Raw genomic sequence first — 21,508 nt, forward strand, 5'->3', positions numbered from 1 at the left:
GATCAAGGGTTTCACCACACTGACCAATCAAGGATGTCCAAAATCTTAGGTTTCCCATCTGATGTTTTCTGGAGCCCTGCTGCTGCCGGATCAACACCAGAATCTGCCATTAAAATGTACAGGGATTAATAATCAGATAGTAAGCATGCAACCAACTCAATTGTGAATCATAGACAACATGGCATGATGCAATCATCTCAAAACCTCAGAATTTACATCATCATAGAGCCAACAAACCCCTAATGGAGAAGTTTATATTCCTGCCCTTCATTTAAGTTACAACTGATTCCTGAAAGGAATGGGTGGAATGGGGTACATATTTCCAACAAATCAAGGCACAGAATTGAATTGTCCCCTGTTATCATTGCAGTTACGGCAATCAAGACCGTTGAGCAGTCAAAGAAACCACACGAATGCACATCAGATCACATCACAGCTTATGTACTGAGTCTCAAAACGTAAAGGTCAAAAACAGAAAAAGTACATCAATGCATATCAAACCTGTCTTAGAACTGCTGATTCCCAAATAGATTGAAATTTACCAAGAGTGGATATAGGCACAAACTCAAATTAGTAGGTGATGTTTGCCATACTTTTAAACCAACTCTTTCATGCTACCTAGAGTATTAACTGTACATTACATGAGTTAATTGAATAGACATATTCAGATCAAATTGAGTAGACTATCTGTATGATCAGCGACCAAGTCTGGCAACAAGGCATAATGCTACAGCATCAGCATAGCTAGAAAAAGGATCAAATTGAGTGGTACATCTTCATGGTCTGCCACTAAGTCTGGCAAATATGCACAGCAATCATGTGACAGCACCTGCATACCAGGATGCAACATGGACTAACAAACTTTGGCCTACAACATAATGTGTCAATAAATAAGCCACTGTGTTAACAAGGAAAGCCTCCTAGAGCAAACAATAAACAAAAAATTTATACAATCCAAGTACCAGCTAACCACTTTAATGGTGTGTGAATCTGAACTGCTTTGAACATGTGCACCTGGGATAGGCTAAATCTCTCATTAGATGTGTCTACCAAACTATCTAAAACATTTTGGTGAAAGACGAAGGCGTGTGCTTATGCTAGTCTCTAAAAGAGAGATGATGCTAATTGCACCAAGATGGACATGTGCCACTTTGAAAGACCAAGACTGCTTAACAAGTAGGAATACCACCTGTCAAAAAAGTTGACTGATTCCTCTGATAGTATCCTGACATAAACACTAGCTATCCTTAGACACTAAAAGGCTTTCTTCGACTTCCAAAATCTAAGATTATTAAATGTCACAAATGCAGGGACATAAGCTGATCCACCATATAAACTTGTAGGTCATCTCACAAGTTCATAGGTACCCAAATCCTAATTCATGGCAGATTCTTTGTCCCACCTTTCTGTTTAAAGAAAGGAGGGTGTCTGGCCTCATTTATTGTCTTGCACTTGCTTATTCTTGGTGTGGACAGGCAGAGCCTCTGGAGCCCGTGCATTGGTGCCCCTCTTTGATGATCACAGCGGGTCCCTATTCCCGTTTACAATTTGTGCACTGTGTCTTTCATTGCTCCATTGTCATTTATTGTGTTTTTAACATTGCATCCAATGTTTACGATTGTTGAAGGCATAGCTACCAAGAACAAGGAGATTTTAAAATAGGTGAACTTGGGATTTTTTCATGATTTTGAAGTAAACAACTCCACAAGTATTCAAAGACACTCTAAGAGCACACTCTAGACCTGCAAGCTAAGTACATACTACTACAAAAGTATAAAGACTCGAGCCATAAATGTTTGACGGCTGAAGTATATATCATGAAAGAGCCAAGGCCCAAATGGCAAGGCCAATAGTAGACACAAATATAAAGCTGAAACTATGCTGATAGATGGCAAGCTACAAATAGTCGCATGAAGACTGGATGATGTGCGAGCAGCTAGAGAGAGAAATGGAGCCAAACAAGACGCAAAAAGATAACTTGGAAATTGGTGAGCAAGCAAACTGGAGACTACACTCTACAGTAATACCCTCCCCCAAAAAAAAACTGGAACACTAACATAAGCACACGCTACAAAATTCCAGCAAGGTGATTTTAGCCTGCCTATTTTAGGCTGTCAGTCTGTCATCTCCTATTGTGAGCTCCATCAGAGTCCGACGGAGACATAGGAGCTTTGACTATGTTTTTTTCTAGGTTTGTTAGGCAGTTTAGAGTTTGTGCAGCGGCCAGCCTCTGCATGTCAGTTTCTACCCCCTACAACCTGGCGACTGCCCCAAGACTGCCATGTCAATGGATGTCATCATGAGGGCAGTTTTCTACAGCAGTCGGACTGCAATTATTGCAGTCGGACCAGCCAAGGCTGGTGGGCCAGCATCAGATTGGACAGCTTTTGAGTTTCCAACTATATATAGCTGACATTCTGGCTGGCAGATCACTCCTTCCTTTGCTTCACAGATGCTCCATCAGGTGGCTGCAGTCTCCTCTGTCTCCAGCATGGACAGCAGGATGCCTACTCTCGGTCTTCACCACCAACACCGTTGGTGTTGCTGTCATCATTTAAGCCTGATTCAGTGCCCTCACTAACACCTTGGGCTGCGTGCAGGGACTGATCAGTCCTCTCCTTTGTGTTCAGCATTCTTCTTCAGTCATTGCAGATTTCCTTCATCTTTTGCTCTCTCTCTCTCTCTCTCTCTCCATGCCCCACCCTACCTCCACCTACCCCACCCTCTGCCCCTGCCCCTGCCCCTACCCAGCCTCAGCCCTCCCGGATATGGCTGCACTGCCCTGGCCTATGCATCACTTGCACCCTGGCCTGGCTGTGGCCTGAACCATCCTGCCCCCCCCCCCCCTCTCTTTTTTCGTAAAAGGTAATTGTATTAATTACGAAAAAAAAAAGGTACAGGTTTACATGGTTACAAGATACACGATGGCTCTAAGCCATCGCGTGTAATCTCTCTCTCTCTCTCTCTCTCTCTCTCTCTCTCTCTCTCTTTTGTAGAATCCCAGTACAAAGCCACGAAAAAGTTACACAAGTCATGGCGAAGACCTAGAGGAAATTGCCATATGCCAGGGAAGTAAGTCCTCCTGAGGGAGCAAGTCCGAGTGCCGAATGAGATCTATCTGCCAATGCAAGAGACCTTTAAGCCGGGCAATGTGTCTCAGTACATTAGAGGCGGAATCAAAAAGAAATGCATTCCGAGTGGTCCAATTGTGCCAGCATCCCCAGTATCTCAGAAAGTGGAATAAGATCTTCATATGCAACTGTGGCGGTGTGGGGTATTTTGGGCGTGCAAAAACCCAATCAAAAGGGGTTAGTGAGAACCCCACCACCGCGCGCCAAATCTGTAACAAGAGCGACCAGATATTCTTAGCAAGCGGGCAAGAAATAAATCTATGTCAGGGCGATTCCACAAGGGTGGTGCAGAAGAAACAATTGCCGTTCGAGATTCGACGCTTGGAAAGGGCCGAGGCAAGAGGAAGACCACCAATCATCACCCGCCAAAGAAAGACCTTACATTTGAACGGTGTCTTATTCAACCAGCCCTCCATCACAGTTGCCTTCCACCATGACTGAGATTTCCGCAATCCCCAGACATTATTAGCTTTAACCCCCAGCCATTGATGATCCTTAATCAGAAGATGATACACCTAATTAGCAGTGGCCTTTTCCAGACTCAACCGGCCATCAAGGTCCCAGACCTGCCAAGGACGATCCACAGCAATGGCACGAAAGGGTTGCTTGCTCTGAAGCACTAACAAGAACTGTTTCCACAAATCACGATATCCCCGCGGGATTCTGAAAAGTCTCCTGGCAATACGAAACGATGTGAAGACATTACGACTGGCAAGGGTGGCATCCACAACTGAAGTCACACCCAACCGGGCCATGCGGTTAAATTTTGGTCTGAGCTCATGTTTGTCTTCCCATGAAAGTAATCTCGACACTGCCAACAATTCCAGTTGAAAGGAGTTAGTATGCAAGCGGTCCTCCGCTGGATGCCAACGCGCCTTTTGAAGCACCATTTTCCAGGAGTTGACCAAATGCAGTAACAGAGAGGAGGACGGACTGGAAAACCGAGAGTCTGCATTAAGGACATGCCACCAGGAGCCCCGAAGTTGTGTATTACCATGCCGAAGCCCATTGTCCTCAAGAAAATAACGGGCTATAATGGCCCACAGGTGAGGATCCCCACACATGGTGCGAAAGAGAGAGCAACGAAGTGCCAGCATATGAGTTTCGACATCCAAAATAGCTCCACCACCCAGGCGTTTGGGGATACATGCATGTGACCAGGAGATCCACGAAATACCTGCGTGCAATGAATCCTTCTTCCATAACATGAAACGAATGGGACGAGTGAGAACCTTCAAAGTAGTAGGAGACCACGGCAGCAATGGCAAGAAATATGTGAGCATTGGTAGCATAATTGTCTGAGCCACTTTGAGGCGGACATGGAAGGGCCACGCTTGCGACTTCCAATACATAAACTTAGCTGCCAGTTTCTGTGAAATCCACTCCAGGAATTGCTTTGGCCAAACATCAACACCCAACGGATACCCAAGATGCCTGACAATGGAGCCATGGGAACAACCTGACCCTGCCAGCCCAATGACTGTAAATCAGACTCCGTGCAACTGAGAAGGGCGGATTTGAAGGCATTGATACGAAGACCAAAAGCATGACCAAATAGCGTCCAAACATCTAATGCCTTGCGAATGTTATCCTTGTCCGCACGCAAAATCATAAAGCTATCATCAGCCAAAGATTGGCTAATGAAGTGCCGTCCCAGAGGAAGAGACAATCCGGCCAACTGAGTAGAAGCTGCCATTGAAGATAGCATTGAAAGAACCGGGTGGGTTGCCAGGGCAAAGAAGAGAGGACTCAACGGGCAACCCTGTCTCACCGAGCGTACAAGGACAAATGGCTCTGTAACACCACCATTGAGCATAACGCGCGAAGAAGCCGCAGCACTAATGGTGTAGATCAATCGGGACATCCAAGTACCAAAACCCATAGCAGACATAAGTTCTGCAATGAAGGACCAATCTAAACAGTCAAAAGCCTTTTCCAAATCCAATTGAATCAATACCACTTTCTGACTAGAGTGCCTTGCATAGTCGATAGCCATTTGCACGTTTAAGATATTATGCAGAATGTTGCGGCCCTTAATGAAACCATATTGAAGAGGATGCACAATAGCTGGAAGGTGCTTGTGGAGCCGATTCGCCAGCACTTTGGAAAAGATTTTATACATCGAACCCATCAAAGAAATTGGTCTCCAAAGTTGCAACATTGACGGAGATGGAACCTTTGGAAGCAGTTTGATAAGGCCTTCTTTCCATGAGGAAGGCATGACTCCTGTTTCCCACACCTGCTGAAACATAGCCGCCAATGGCTTCACCAGTTGGGTAGCCGAGCTCTCAAAGAATTCATTGGTGAGACCATCCCAACCAAGACTTTTATCCCTAGGCAGGTGTAACAAAACATCCATAACCTCCTCCTCACAAATATCTGCCTCCAAAGTAGCTTGCATATCAAGTGGAACCTGATGGCGGACCAGATCATAGAAGACCGAGCGTGCATTCGTAACCTGGTCAGAAGGCGACGAAGAAGAACCAAGAAGATCCAGAAAATAATTCCTGCACATATTGACAATGGTTTGCGGATCAGTGACCATTTGACCTTCTGAATCCTGGAGTCTAGTCATATTTTCTCGAGCAGGAGATACAAGCAAGGCGCAAAAGAACTTATGAGTCTGACAAGCACTATCTTGCAAATTGTCAGTCAAGTTATGCACTTTGGCCTGCTGATAAGATTTCAACTAAAATTCTTTAATAAGATCAGCCAAACACCTTGCCAGTGACAGCAGAAATTCATCATCTTGGATATCCGCCAGCAGCGAACGAACCAAGGTCAGTATGTCCTCCGCTGCGTGGCGACGGCGCCGACAAATAGAGGCATGATGGATCCCATACTGCCAAGCAACCCGCTGCACATTAGAAAGCAGTCGTTCAAAGGAAGGCGAGCCCTCAGAGGCGAAGTCCAATAAAAACCTCTCAATCAATTGCTGCATACAGCCCTGAAAGATTGGATGCTTCAGATAAGACGAGTTGAAACGTAAAGGGAGTCTATCCAACAACTGCATAAAAGGTGCAATGGGTTGTGCAAGTATCTCAAGCTGGAGAGGGAAATGGTCCAACAAGGCATATTGCTGCAAGACTTTCATTTCCAGCATCTCAGGAAGAAAATCATCATCCTGCATGATATACATTCGGTCCAACCGCGACCATGTAGTTGCATATTGTGCGGAATGAAAAGTAAACCCTGTAGAAGAAGGGTGGAGCCAAGACCATAGATCTTGCTTAAGTACCTCAAGAGAAAAGGCATTCCACACCTGACTTTCCGGAGCATCCATCACCGAATGCCCCAAAGTGGACTGAGAAGAGTCAACACACACAATGAAATCCCCCATCAAAAAACCCCTTCTGCGAAGTGACATGGAGCTCTGCAGAGTCTTCCAAAGATCCCGTCAGGATGAAGGGTCATTCGGGGCATAGAGACCCAGCAACCATAAGATCTCCCCTTCAAATAAAACTTTGATTACCACAAAACGGCCTTGAACATCATTTTTAATAAGAACAGGCTGGTATTTCTCATGGACAATCATAAGCATGCCAGAATAGTGCATAGCATGTGTCCCTGTATAAACAAGCGAAACCCATGGCAATCCACAACTTTTCCTGCTTCGCCGTGACTCTTGTGCTCACGCCCACGAGACATCCCACTAATTCTCATGCAAGACAGTCCACATGGCATGTTGCTTATGGCGAGAACAAATGCCTCGCACATTCCACGTGGCTATCTTCGTATATCTTCAAAAAGAAAATCAGGAACGAGGCACTGCTTGCCTCGATTTAACCTTGTCTGCTAGAATATCCAGGACACCTTCATCCAAAAAATCTACTAACACTGCAAAAGAATTCTGACGGCTTGCTTTAGAGATAGATGGAATATCCACTGCCTTGGGAGTGGAACAGGGATAACGACAATCCCAGGATGTAATCACATTACCTCTCGTATCAAACGCCAACTTAGCAGGTGGGCCCTTTGGACCGTCTGTATATACTTTCCTCCTAGACTGATTACGGGGGGCGGAAGGAACCATAGCACGCGCAGCATGCTGTGAAGAGAACATTTCTTTCCTGTGCATATACGTGCGCACGGAACCTGCGAAACATTAGGCCCAGAATCCGCCAGGCCAGTATCCTACTTTTTACCTTTTTTTGGGACGAGCCTTGAGCCAGTCATTGTTACGGGAATCCAAACCCAGGGCCTGTTGTTTGCCTTTATCCAACACATTAGGTGGTTGGGTGGCCTCCTGTGACGGAGCATCGAGCACCATATCATCCATAGGCAGCACAACATGCGCATCTTTTCAAGACGGTTGCCACTCTGGGCATTCGGCCATGAAATGCCCCAATTTTCCACACGAAAAGCAGTGTCCTGCAAAGTTGCCCCATTTCAAGTGAAAGTGCAAAGGATGCATGCCAGAGCAATTAAGGCGAAGCCACGCAGGCCTTTTCCTAGCAGTGTCCCATAACATACACAAACGGTTGCGATTCATGGCCCTTAGGCTTGGGGGAACCAGCACCGTTCCCACTACGGCCATGGCATCCTTTAACAATGGCCAATAGACAACCGGACAATTTTCCACTTCAACCGACACCGGGCATTCACATTGAAGCAGGCACTGAAAGTCTGCCATATGGCGCCATGGCACAACATGGACCAAACGGCGATCAAAGAACAATGGCAATTTGGACAGGAGCTCAGCCCGATGCTTCTCCGATTTCAGCAGCACCTCATAGAAGCCTCGGGGCCCAAGAAAGATCTCCTCAACACACTCCCCTTGTAGTAAATGGTGCAGCCACTGGCGAATATGGGAAAGCACTGGGATTCTGCCAGTGAAGAAGAGTATAACCGCGCGGTCATAAAACACCGAAAAAGAGAGCAAGACAGTTTTCGGGTCCACCGTGGCTTTCAGAACTTCTTCCGTTCCCGCGTCAGAAAAAGCTTCATGATTATGCTGGACATAATCGCCAAGCAGAGTATTGGCAAACTCCAGCAAATGTTCTCAGTCAATCTCCTACGAATCCCCAGAATCAAAGGCCACCTGCGCATAGGAACATTCCTGATGACCCATTGTCTCGTCAGAAATATGCTTGGAGCGTTTGCCCCCAGGCGGAAAGTCAGAACCGAGATGCATCTCCTCTGTGCAAGGAACCATATCCTCCAGTTCCTCCGTATCAGAATCCAGACCAAGGGCTGCCACCGTCTGGTCGATGAAAGCCATATCCAGCCCAGCCATGTTTCTATCCTCCCTCTCTGTTTCTCACTCTCTTGCTCTCTCACTGAAGCTCACTCTCTCTCTCTCTCAGACATTTGTATGCAACATTTTGGTCTCATAGGCCAACTTGGCCTGTTGTAGACGTTAATATAACTTTCTTTCTCTCTCTTTTTTTTTTTTTCGTAAAAGGTAATTGTATTAATTACGAAAAAAGTACAAGATTACTTGATTACAAGATACATGACGACAATCTAAGTCATCATGTGAAGAGGTTCTAAGTACTACAAGTTACAACGTCATGGCAAAGATGCAGAGGAAATTGCCATATGCCAGGGACGTAAGTCCTCCCTAGAGAGCAAATCAGAATGCCGGAGAAGATCCAATTGCCAATACAAGAGGCCCTTAAGCCTCGCAATATGCCGCTGAACATTATAGGCGGAGTCAAAAAGAAAAGCATTCCAAATGGTCCAGTTATGCCAGCAGCCCCAATATCAAAGAAAATGATACACGAGCTTCATATGTGGCTGTGCAGGAGCGGGGTATTTGGGCTGCCCGAAAACCCAATCAAAGGGACGCAGGGTGAAACCAACCACTCCTTGCCAAACAGCCGACAAAAATAACCAGACTTTCTTTGCAATGGGGCAAGAAATAAATCGGTGGCGGGCGGATTCCACAGCAGTGGTGCAAAAGAAACAGTGGCCATTGGAGATTCGTCGCTTGGAAAGAGCCGAAGCAAGCGGAAGACCACCAATCATCATTCTCCAAAGAAAGACTTTACATTTGAAGGGTGTCTTGTTCAACCAGCCCGCCATCACAGTTTCCCTTCACCATGACCGTGATTTACGTAATCCCCATAAAGCATTCGCTTTGGTGACGAGCCATTGACGATCTTTAATCAAAATATGATACACTTGGTTAGCAGAAGCTTTGGTAGTAACCTAGTTGTAGGTGAGCTCCAAGAAATGTGGTCAATGTGATGATATTCTAGCCTCTCTGGTGGTAACTTGTTAGGTAAAGTATCTAAAAAAGAATCTTCATGCTCCTTTAAGTTAAAAATCAAGTATGATAAAGTAGACATTTTCATTGCTTTACAAATTTATACATGGGATTGTGGTCTAAGGCCATGTTTACCATCCCATGCAAGTAAACGCGAGACTGCCAGCAACTCAAATTGAAAAGAGTTAGTAGCTAAGCGATCCCCTGCTGGATGCCACTGAGCCTTCTGGAGGACCTGTTTCCAGGAACACACCAAATTAGTAAGCAGCGACGAAGAAGAACTGGAGAACCGCGAATCAGCATTAAGAACATGCCACCAAGAACTCCGGATTTGGGTATTGCCATGTAGAAGCCCATGGCCCTCAAGGAAATAACGGGCTATATCGACCCATGGATGATGATCCGAGCACATGGCGCGGAAAAGCGACCAACGGAGTGCCTGCATGTGAGTTTGGGCATCTGAAATAGCTCCGCCACCCATGCGTTTGGGGGTGCACGCATGCGACCAAGAGATCCAGGAAATACCTGCATGCAATGAGTCTTTCTTCCATAACATGAAACGAATAGACTGAGTAAGAGCATTCAGAGTCGTAGTAGTCCAGGGCAACAATGGCAAGAAATATGTGAGCATTGGCAACATACATGCCTTCCTCATGGAAAGAAGGCCTTATTAAACTGCTTCCAAAAGCTCCTTCGCCATCTAAGTTGACACAGTGGCGCCCAATTTCTTTGATGGGTTCAATGTACAAAATCTTTTCCAAAGTAATGGTGAATCGGCTCCATAGGCATCTCCCGGCCATTGTGCACCCTCTACAGTATGGTTTCATTAAGGGCCGAAATATTCTACACAATGTATTGAATGCTCAACTGGCAATTGATTATGCCAGGCATTCCAATCAGGAGGTCGTACTGATTCAACTGGACCTGGAAAAGGCTTTTGACTATCTGGACTGGTCTTTCGTTGCTGAACTTATGTCTGCTATGGGCTTTGGTCCTCAGATGTCTCGTCTAATATACACCATTAGCGCTGTAGCGTCTTCGCGGGTCATGCTGAACGGAGGTGTTACTGAGCCATTTGTCCTTGCCCGCTCTGTCAGACAAGGGTGCCCTTTGAGCCCTCTATTTTTTGCCCTTGCAACACATCCAGTTCTTTCGATGTTATCTCATATGGCAGCCTCTTCTCAGTTGGCAGGACTGTCGCTTCCAACAGGACAGCACTTCATTAGCCAATCCCTGGCGGATGATACTTTTATGATTTTGCGTGCGGACAGGGATAACCTTCGAAGAGCATTGGATGTTTGGGGCCCACACCTGCTGAAACAAAGCCTGCAAAGGTTTCACCAGTTGGGTAGCAAAAGCTTCAAAGAACTCATTAGTGAGACCATCCCAACCCGGGCTTTTATCCTTAGGCAAGTGTAACAAGACGTCCATAACCTCTGCCTCACAAATATCGGACTCCATAGTAGCTTGCATGTCCTGCGGAAGCTGATTGCGGACCAGGTCATAAAAAGCCGAACGGGCCTGAGTAATTTGGGCCGAAGGTGGAGAAGTGGAACCGAGAAGGTCACGGAAATAATTCCTGCACATATGCACAATAGTCTGCGGATCCAGGATAAGGTGGCCTTCTGCATCCTCGAGTCTGGTCATATTTTCTCGAGCAGGAGAGGCATGGAGAGCTCGAAAGAACTTATGGGTCTGACATGCACTATCTTGCAAAGTCTCCGTCAGATGTTGCAGTTTGGCCTGCTGATATGATTTCAACTGGAATGCTTTAATAAGATCAGCCACCCGCATGGCCAGTGCGAGCAGAGATGCATCATCCGGAGTGTCCACCAGCAAAGAACGAACCAAAGCCAGCAGATCCTCTACTGCCTTGCGACGCTGCCGACAAAGAGAGGCATGATAAATCCCATACTGCCGAGCGACCCGCTTTACATTAGAGAGCAATCTTTCAAATGACGCAGTGCCCTGAGAAGGGAAGTCCAAGACGAATCTGTCAATCAATTGCTGCATATAGCCCTGAAAGATTGCATGCTTCAGGTAAGACGAGTTGAAACGCAAAGGGAGTCGGTCCAGAAATTGCTTGAAAGGTGCAATGGGTTGTGCAAGCAGCTCAAGCTGCAGAGGGAAATGGTCTGACAAGGCATATTGCTGCAAAACTTTGATGTCGAGCATCTCGGGAAGAAAATCATCATTCTGCATGATATATATACGATCCAGTCGCGACCATGTTGTTGCATACTGGGCAGAATGGAAAGTAAACCCTGTAGAAGACGGGTGTAGCCAGGACCAGAGATCTTGCTTAAGAACAACAAGAGCCAACTCATGCCACATACGACTTTCCGGCGCGTCCATTACCGAATGCTCCGATGTGGACTGGGAAGAATCCACACACATATTGAAATCCCCCATGAAGAAGCCCCGTCTGCCAAGTGACAAGGAGGTCTGCAAAGTCTGCCAAAGCTCCCGACGAGATAACGAATCATTCGGAGCATAGAGGCCAAGTAACCATAAGATTTCCCCTTCGAATAAAATTTAAATTACCAAAAAGCGGCCATGAACATCATTTTTAATAAGAACAGGCTGATATTTGTCATGTACAATCATGAGCACTCCCGAATAATGCATGGCCTGTGTCCCTGCATAGAACAGTCGAAAGCCATTGCAATCCACCACTTTTCCGGCTTCACCGTGACTCTTGTGCTCAACAGCGCACAGGACATCCCACTGATTTTCATGCAATACAGTCCACATGGCACGTTGCTTATGGCGAGAACAAATTCCTCGCACATTCCACGTGGCTATTTTCATGCGTAGTTAAAACCAAATCAGGTACGAGGCACAGCTTGCCTCGATTTGACTTTGTCGGCAAGAATGTCCAGGACTCCGTTGTCCAAGAAATCCGCCAACACGGCAAAAGAGTTCTGAGGAGCAGATTTGGAAGTAGACGGCATATCTGCTGGCTTGGAGTTGGAACGGGGATAACGACGGTCCCACGGGGTAATGACGTTACCTCTGGTATCAAATGCCAGCTTAGCAGGGGGACCCTTTGGACGATCCGAATACATTTTTTTGGCGGGCTGACGACGGGGGGCAGAGGAAACCATAGCAGGAGCAGAGCGCTCGGAAGACAACATTTCCTTCCTGCGCATATATGTACGCATGGAATCTTGTGAGGTAGTAGGCACAGTATTTTCCATGTCAACAACAACCCTGTTGCCTTTTTTTGCACGTACTTCCACCCAATCAGTGGCGCGGGAATCCAGACCTGAAACCTGTTGTTTACCTTTGGCCAAAACTTGGGGCTGGTGGATAGCATCCAGCGACGGGGCATCACACACCATATCTTCCATGGGCGGCGCAGCATGGCTAACATCGGAGGTATGTTGCTGTTCCGGGCATTCAGCCATAAAATGCCCCAACTGTCCACAGGAAAAGCAATGCCCTGCAAAATTGCCCCATTTCAATCGAAAGTGCAACGGATGCATGCCCGAGCAGTTGAGGCGTAACCAAGCAGGCCTTTTTCTTGCAGTGTCCCATAGCATACACAAGCGGTTGCAATTCACTGCCCGGAGACTGGGAGGGACCAGAACAGTGCCCACCGCGGCCATAGCATCCTTCAACAGTGGCCAATATGTCAGAAGTGGCGCAGCAATGGAAGCGTAAAGAATATGCTGAAATAAATGCTGAAACACAAGACAGAAGAAAGAAAGAATGAACACAGTAGACAGATGAGAACTCAAATGTATGCTCGGGAAATGGAATCCATATCGAACACGAGACAGCAGCATACAACGGTGAGTCACTGGCTGCGTGGGCTCCTCAGCACCGGCTCCTCTCTCCCAGAAGGATCTCCACTGATGGCTGAAGCACCGAAGACTGTGGAGGAGGAGCCCTATAAATAGCCACAAAAGTGGGGAGCATAAAATGCAGGTCGGCCAGCATTTAATGCTGGTCGGCCAGCAACAAATGCTAAATACATCATAAATGGCCACAAAAATGTGCCATAAAATACTGCATAAAATGCTACATAAAATGCCCAGCCTCTGCACACAGACTCACACCATGAGCTGACTCATATCTGCTAACACCCTCTCTCAGATCATGTGTGATTGGATACAATGAAATCGTACAATGATGGAGAATCATAAACTACACAACAAAGTAACACCAGAAGGACCATGGATGTCCAAGCGGTGAGTGGCCAGCCCACCACCAAGAAGCCTCGGAGAGTATCTGATGTCGATGTCGATCGTACCAACAACACCTGAAAATAGAGAAGACTCATAGCAGCTCTCTGTGTAATGTCACCTATGTCACTCAGGACATACAAAGCCAATCTGCCAAACATGTCTCTGAACATGTGACCATGGAGTTCCCGCCTTTGGCCAAACCACCAAAGTGTCCCCTCATGTGAGCTCCAGACGAAAGCCTCTCGCTCTCTGTCAAGAAGAACAGCTCATCATGAACCCAGAAATCAACTCCAGTCTCTAGGATTTCACTGCCAGATACCATCGATGCGTCAGGGACATCCCTCTCTGGAACCTGTGCACCTGTATCAAAATATAGATGAGGCACTGCAGCCCCACCAACACCCGCTCACACTCCCTCTCTGGCACAAGAGAGTCGTGAGGGATGACCGCATCACCACCACCAGAAAGCAGCCGAGGAAGGGGCCACCAAGCCCTTCCCGCGATCCGAAGAAGAGGATCCCTTCCGCGCCTTGGACTTCTCCTTGGTCGGAGGATCGGAGTCGGAGTCTGATGAAGGAGAGGACTCATCGGTAGAGTTAGCATCCCGCTTCGTCTTCTGCTCCTTCTTCCTGGAAGCCGCTAACTTCTTGCAGTCCTTCCGCAAATGTCCCTTCTTGCCACAGTGGTAACACTGGGCCTTCGACTTCTTCTTCCCGTCACCCCTCTTTGAAGCTACATAAGCCTCACCTCCATAATGTGCCGGAAGCCGCCCCTGTAATCTCAAGGATGCCTCATGCTCAAGAAGCATCGAGGTCATATGTGTAAAACTGACAGGAGTCGATGATGTCTGCGCCCGCAAAGCATTGGCCACTCCATCAAACTCCGGGGGGAGCTTGTAGAGGATCGTCCCGACAAGATGCACCTCGGGAAGAGCAGATTGCATGTGCCGAAGCTGGTCCTGTACCTGCGTAACACGAAGAAGAAAAGACTGAATAGTATCTTTCGGCTCAAACTTCATCTACTGGAGCTGGCCATAAAGTGTGACGGCCCGCATGGTGGAAGGTGCCTCGTACATCTGCTGCAACTTCTGCCATACTTCAGGAGATGTCCTACAGGAGGTAACCGCCGGTAAGACCGCTTTAGAAATACACCGAAGCAACGCCGAGTAAGCACGGGCATCGTCCGAGTCCCATGTGAGCACCGCTTCCTCATGGTTGTCCTCATCAAAGTCTTCAGGAAGAGGAAAAGGACGGAGAGGTCAAGCAAAAGCTCCACAGACGATGTACCATAGCCGCTTCTGCACAAACCAAGCTTTCATGACAGCACTCCATGTGAGATAATCAGGTCCATGTAACTTATCTTCACTTGAGGTGCACGGAGGGGCCATCTGGAGGAGGTAGAAAAGAGAAGTAGAAGAAAAGAAGGTCGTTTGGAGAGTGAGCACAGCCAAAACGCAACCAAAAAACACCAAAAATAGTGAGTTCACATGCAATATAACCCAAAGGCTGACCAAAATAAGCCAAAAGCTGCTGCACAAAATGAAAAAATCAGTCAAAAACTGCCAAAAATAGGCAAAAATAATGCTGTAAACAGCAAAACGCAGGCTGCAAACTGAAAAAACAGGGGCTAAAGACTGTCGCCAGTAGTTGGATGAAGGAAACACTGGCAGCAAAGAGTGGAACAGCAGTAAACGCAAATCTGTCCAGAAAAACGCAAAACGCAAATGCTAAAACACTGTCGCCAGCAGCAAATCAGCAGTCGCCAGCAGGAAGGACAACTGGCCGATCAGCAAGAAGGGTGTAAATCCTGAAATCAGCAAGAAAACACAGCACAAATAGGTTGCAGCCTGAAATCTGATACCATGTCAGAAGTGGTTTAGCAATGGAAGCGTAAAGAATATGCTGAAATAAATGCTGAAACACAAGACAGAAGAAAGAAAGAATGAACACAGTAGACAGATGAGAACTCAGATGTATGCTCGGGAAATGGAATCCATATCGAACACGAGACAGCAGCATACAACGGTGAGTCACTGGCTGCGTGGGCTCCTCAGCACCGGCTCCTCTCTCCCAGAAGGATCTCCACTGATGGCTGAAGCACCGAAGACTGTGGAGGAGGAGCCCTATAAATAGCCACAAAAGTGGGGAGCATAAAATGCAGGTCGGCCAGCATTTAATGCTGGTCGGCCAGCAACAAATGCTAAATACATCATAAATGGCCACAAAAATGTGCCATAAAATACTGCATAAAATGCTACATAAAATGCCCAGCCTCTGCACACAGACTCACACCATGAGCTCACTCATATCTGCTAACACAATAAACAGCCGGACAATTTTCCACTTCTACCCACACAGGGCATTCACGTTGCAGCAGACGCTGAAAATCTGCCATTGGGCGCCATGGAACCACATGAACCAACCGGCGTTCAAAAAACAAAGGCAGTTTAGACAGGAGAGCAGCACGGTGCGTCTCTGATTTCAACAGAACCTCAAAAAACCCTCGGGAGCCAACAAAAATCTCTTCAACACATTCCCCTTGTAGCAGACTGTGCAGCCACTGGCGAATACGGGAAAGCAGCGGGATTCGACCAGTGAAGAAGAGTATCACAGCGCGATCATAAAAGACCGAAAAGGAGCGTAGGACAGTTTTTGGGTCCACGGTGGCGTCCAGAACATCGTCAGGTGCTGAGTCTGAAAAGGCTTCCTGATTATGTTGAACATAATCGCCAAGCAACGTGTTGGCAAATTCCAGCAAATGCTCCCAGTCAACTTCCTGAGAGTCCACAGGATCCGAAGCAACCTGAGCATAGGAACGATCCTGAGGAACGCCTATCTCTTCCGAAGTATGCTTTATACGTTTACCCGCAGGCTGAATGTCGGGACCAGGGGGCATCTCTTCGTTGCACGGAACCATGTCCTCAGGTTCCTCGGCATCAGAATCCAGGCCAAGTGCTGCCACTGTTTGGTCAATGAAATCCAGATCCAAACCAGCCATCGTGTGACGATTTGATCTTGAAGGAGGACTGACCCTGTCTCTCTCCCGCTCTCTCTCTCGCCCGCTGGTCTGTACAGAGGCGCTGTCCAGGGGTGTGCTCTGCAAAGACAGATAATGAAAGCTGAGCTGTACCTGTCACCGTGCAGGGGCAAAAGGGCGAAACAAAGGCCTGGCGGTCGCAACAGCAGGACGGGACAGGCTGGGGTGCCGGGCAGAGATCCATCAGGTCAAGGGACAGGGCAGCAAGGGCGGCCGTGGACAGGGCGTCTAAAGCAGGGCGTCAGGGGCGGCCGTGGACAGGGTGCCAGGCGCAGGACGCGCTGACGGCGGCAGGCGAAGGGCGTCAGGAACAGGGAGCGATGGGTTCCGCTAGCGACGCAGGGAGAAAGCACGAAGAAGGTCAAGGACGGACGGATCTGCAGGCGTCGACGGAGCTGAGAAGGCGCGAGTGATAGGTCGAGCAGCAACGGAACGACAGGCGAGCAACGACGGAACGTGAGGCAGCGACTGTGCGGACGCGAGCGAGCGAGGAAGACAGGCAGGTCGTCAGTCTGCGACCACGCAGATCAAGGCGACGACAGGGCGTGCAGGACCGGGCGATGGCAGGGCGGCACGAAGCAAGGGCACCATCGCTCTTCTCTCCCATCGCGTCCAGGGTGGTCTCTCTCTCTTTCTCTCTCTCTCTCAACTTTCTCTCTCTCTCTCTCTCTCTCTCTCTCTCTCTCTCTCTCTGTGTAAAGGCAGGGCTGCTCTGTCTCCGTGCGCAAGTCGCAGAACCCAGGGGTGCAGGCTCCGGCTCGAACGGTGGATGCCGACTCTCGCTGGGAGGAAGAAGAGATCTATGCGCCCTGCGAAACACTGCCACAGACGAGCTGTTACCTGGGGCGAGCACCACGGCAGCTGACAGGCGAGGGCGGCGGCTGACAGGCGAAGGCGGCAGCTGACAGGCGAGGGCAGCATCTGACAGGCAATGGCGGACAGGACGAACAGGCTACGGCGTCTGGCAGGCGATGGCGGGTCTGATGGGGAACAGGAACGACGAGCGTGCCTGATGGCGGGCAGGTCGGATGGCAGGTCACACGACGGGTCAGAGGTGTCAGACGGGTGGTGCAGACGCAGGGCAGGTCGACATGCAGAAGCAGGAGAAGTCAATCGGCTGCAGCAGAAGGGTCACGGCAGGTCATCGTCTCTCTCTCCGCCATCGCGTCTGTCCCAAAGCTCTCTCTCTCTCTCTCTCTCTCTCTCTCTCTCTCTCTCTCTCTTTTTGTTCACTCTTTGTCTTGGTCATTTGCTTCCATATTGCGTCACTCTCCCCCCCCCCCTCTCTCTCTCTCTCTCTCTCTCTGTGCGCCCCACCTCAGCCCCGCCCTGCCCTACCCCTACTGCCCCACCTCAGCAGCACCTGCCCCTGACCTGCCCCAACCTCTGTAGACCCTACCCCCCTTCTTCACACCCGCTGTGTGTAATCTGCCCCTGCCCCAGTGTCATGCCCTACCTACCTCAGCTGCTGCCACCTGCCAAAACAGTAAATTGGTCCTGAAAATGCCTGAACACGTTAGGGCACACAGACTGCCCGCCCATGGCACTCCAGTGACTGTCCTGTGGATGGCCAGAAAACAGGCAGCAACCAGATATGATGGAATCCCCCAAGAAAAGCAAGGTAACCCCCCCATCCAGCAGCTGCACAAGAGGGCAGAAGAGCAAGAAATACTCAGCTATTTCGAACAGCATCAACAAAGTGACAGATTCTCATACGAAGAAGGGCATGGAGGCACTCCAGAATTTATGTAAAATGCTAGACCAGGATATGGGAAATGTCAAAGAGATGATGGCAGCAATGTGTGATGAGGCCATACAACAAATCAGGGAGGAGTTGGCTAATAAGATGCAAGAATGGAAGAAGGACATATATGAGGAGATTACAGCACACTTCACCTCCTGGAAAGCAGACATTGAAGCCTCTCTACAAGAAAGAAATAGGGTGATTGAAGAACTTCAGCATGAGATCACCGACTATCAAACCCAGCTTGAGCTCCTTAAGGAGGAGGAAGGGGAAATCACTGAAGCAATGCCCAACAAAGTACAGACTGAAATAAATAAGCTGAAGACACATGACAAAGGAGATCAATACCAACCATAGTGAAACAAGCACAAGCTGAAGTGGCTGAAAACTCCAAATGGATCAAAGTGGCAAATGCGACACAAACAAAGAAGGAAGAGCTCATGAACGCAGCACTTGAAGAGGAGAAGAGAAGAAAAATTAGAGCTCTACGCGTGTGGGAGGTTGGATGGAAAGATGGAGACAACCCTCTAGAAGATCCCAAGAGCATATGTGGAAAAATGGGAGTAAAGGAGCCCTCCATTGTCCAGAACGCATGGCACATAGGGAAGGATCTAGAAAAGGGTCAGCAACTTATCCTCAAATTTGCTGATTTCGAGACATGACGAACCTTCCTCTTCAAAAGGAAGGCTCTCAAATGAGAAAAAATCTAGCTTGAGGATGATCTCACACCTGCCCAAGTGGCCCACCATAGGGAATGCATGCCATAGATTATGGAGGCCCACAAAGCAGGCAAATCGGCAATATACAGAGACAAAACACATTATTATCATAGATAGGCACCAATGATGGGGCACGGCCTATGAGAAACACTTGAAGTTCACAATGTGGAACTGTAATGGAGCCATAACAACTAATGTAGGGCTATTCCAAAAAACATTCACTAGTAGAGACATCATCTTGTATACAAAGACACACCAGAGTCTGTACAACACTTGCCAAAGGTGAGAGGCTATAGATGGGAGAACATGCTGCCCTAGCGCCCCATCACAAGGGGGAACTATAGTAGCTACAACATCTGGTCAAAATCACGCGGAGGGATGAGGAGGCTCCCTTCATGTGGATCCAAATACATACAGGTCGCACGGACATCACACGACACAGCCCAATGCACAAACTATGGTGACCATCTCCTACCCTCGGGAGGCCCACATGGATTAGCCATCCTTAATGACTTGGATAGATGGCCTAGATCGGATGCTCTCACATGCTTTCCACATAAGCATGCATCCAGATGTGCAGGAGGCGGCCCTTCTAGAGTATCTATACGGAGACTAGAAGCAAGCACGGTGGACTATCTCTTAGGACCCTTATGCCTTATCCCTGACATACAATCTTTCAAAGTGTCCCCTCATCCACTAGCAATGGCAACCAACCACCCCTACCAATAGTTTACCATCACATACAAACATGATGTGATCTCTCCAATGAGCAGCCACACAAGATTTCCCAAATACCACTTCACCACATTGACAACGAGTGCCTACACAGATCATCTCTATTGGAGCTTGCAAGAGATGGATCACCACATACCCTTGGAGGAGTTTGTAGCACAACTTGCCGCTTCTCAGCTGCCATGTATTTTCCCCGCATACGCCCCCATCCCACCCCTCCAAGCAAGAATGTCCCACAAAATAGCTGTTATGACAAGGAGTGTGAGGAAACTCATCTTCGTCTCAGCAAGGCAAAGCACATGGGTCCACACACAACCAAACACGCTTGACCTTTCGTCACCTAGTGCGACTAAAGACAAGGGCATATCTATCCACATTGGAGCACAAGTTCTACCAAATATTCTTGGGATAGGATAGCAAGGAGTAATGGAAGGCATTCCAAGAGCCCCAAGCCCATACACCCATTACCTCCCCAGATACATGGCATGCATATGCTACCTCACTATACCAAGTACTCGGGGAGCACCCCCTGCCTCAACCACCAAAGGACAAACCCATATCATCTATCTTCTTCAACATAGCAAGGGTTCATGATACCATCGATAGACTCTAGAATGGCCAGCCTCACAACGATGATGGATTTATAGCAAAGCACCTATCACATGCCAAAGATATCCTCACCCCCCCTTCTAGTCCACCTTTTCAACAGGACCCTATATGAAGACTTCCTTGCCAATTGGTCAGCTATACTATTGTAGCAATCCTAAAAGCTGAAGACCCCATGGTTCTTATGAACTATAGAACGATCGTGATTGGCAACGTGCTAGCCAAGCTTAATGGATTGATACTAGAGTATGAGCTAACCAAATGGGCAGAGAAGCACCAACATCGAGCATGTGAACAAGTAGGGTTTAGGAGAGGATATTCCACTCTTGATCATATCCTCGCACTCCGAGCCATCATTGAGGAGACCCAACCACAAGGGAGGTAGGTATACTACTGCTTTGTGGATTTCCGTAAGACCTTTGACACTGTATCACATGCCAACCTCATGCAAAGACTATAGGAGCTAGAGGTCCCGATAGAGATGAGATGGGGGTACTAGCACTGTATGAGTCTGTTACAAGATAAGTACAAGAACCAAGATGGCTGTCAAAGGAGATCACAAGCACCATTGGAGAGAAACACGGATGTCCGCTCTCACCTACCCTATTTGGTCTTTATATTGATGCGATATTAGATTACATTAATAGACTTGGAGAGGAGGGAGTTGGCCTCGGGGGGGCATTGAAACCCATATTATTGTATGCAAATGACATAGTCCTCATCTCGAACACGCACTAGAGAGATTGCAATGCCACTTAGATGCACTATAGATGCACAAGTATATGCATCTTCCACCAAGCATTCCTTGTGCCACCTCTCCTTTTTGGGCCACAGAGATCATTTTGCATCAGCTATCGGGAATATTATACTCAAGGCAATAAGCCGCAACCGATGCGCACTAAGTCCTTTCGAGCACACAGAGGCTCTAAGCCCTTACGAGGCAATAAGCCCTCCTGGAGACCACCCCACTGTGCGGAGGTATCCCCCACCCACCTCCGGGTACAGTGGCTTCCACGGCCCACATCTCCTCCACAATCCACTCTCCTGAGAGCCCGCAATTATCTTCCACTCAAGTTCGAGAGGCCACTTTAGGGTGCTTTCTGGCTTCTTCTTCCGAGCCCTAAATACCTTCTTCG

The 21,508-nt window shown here is 48.0% G+C and overlaps 1 protein-coding gene across 2 annotated transcripts in view; it reads right to left on the reverse strand.

The window, feature by feature from the left end:
- Positions 1–21,508, reverse strand: part of TPP2 (tripeptidyl peptidase ii) — a 176,562-nt gene that overhangs the window by 146,969 nt on the left and 8,085 nt on the right. For both annotated transcript variants that reach the window (XM_087701392.1, XM_087701391.1), the window contains exon 2: positions 25–103. In XM_087701392.1, the coding sequence (XP_087557518.1) occupies positions 25–103 (79 nt within the window). The remainder of the gene's footprint in view (positions 1–24; positions 104–21,508) is intronic.

Source organism: Lygodium microphyllum, chromosome 20, assembly GCF_053477565.2.
Source record: "Lygodium microphyllum isolate KBCC chromosome 20, Lygodium_microphyllum_v1.1.10, whole genome shotgun sequence".
Taxonomy (NCBI): domain Eukaryota; kingdom Viridiplantae; phylum Streptophyta; class Polypodiopsida; order Schizaeales; family Lygodiaceae; genus Lygodium; species Lygodium microphyllum.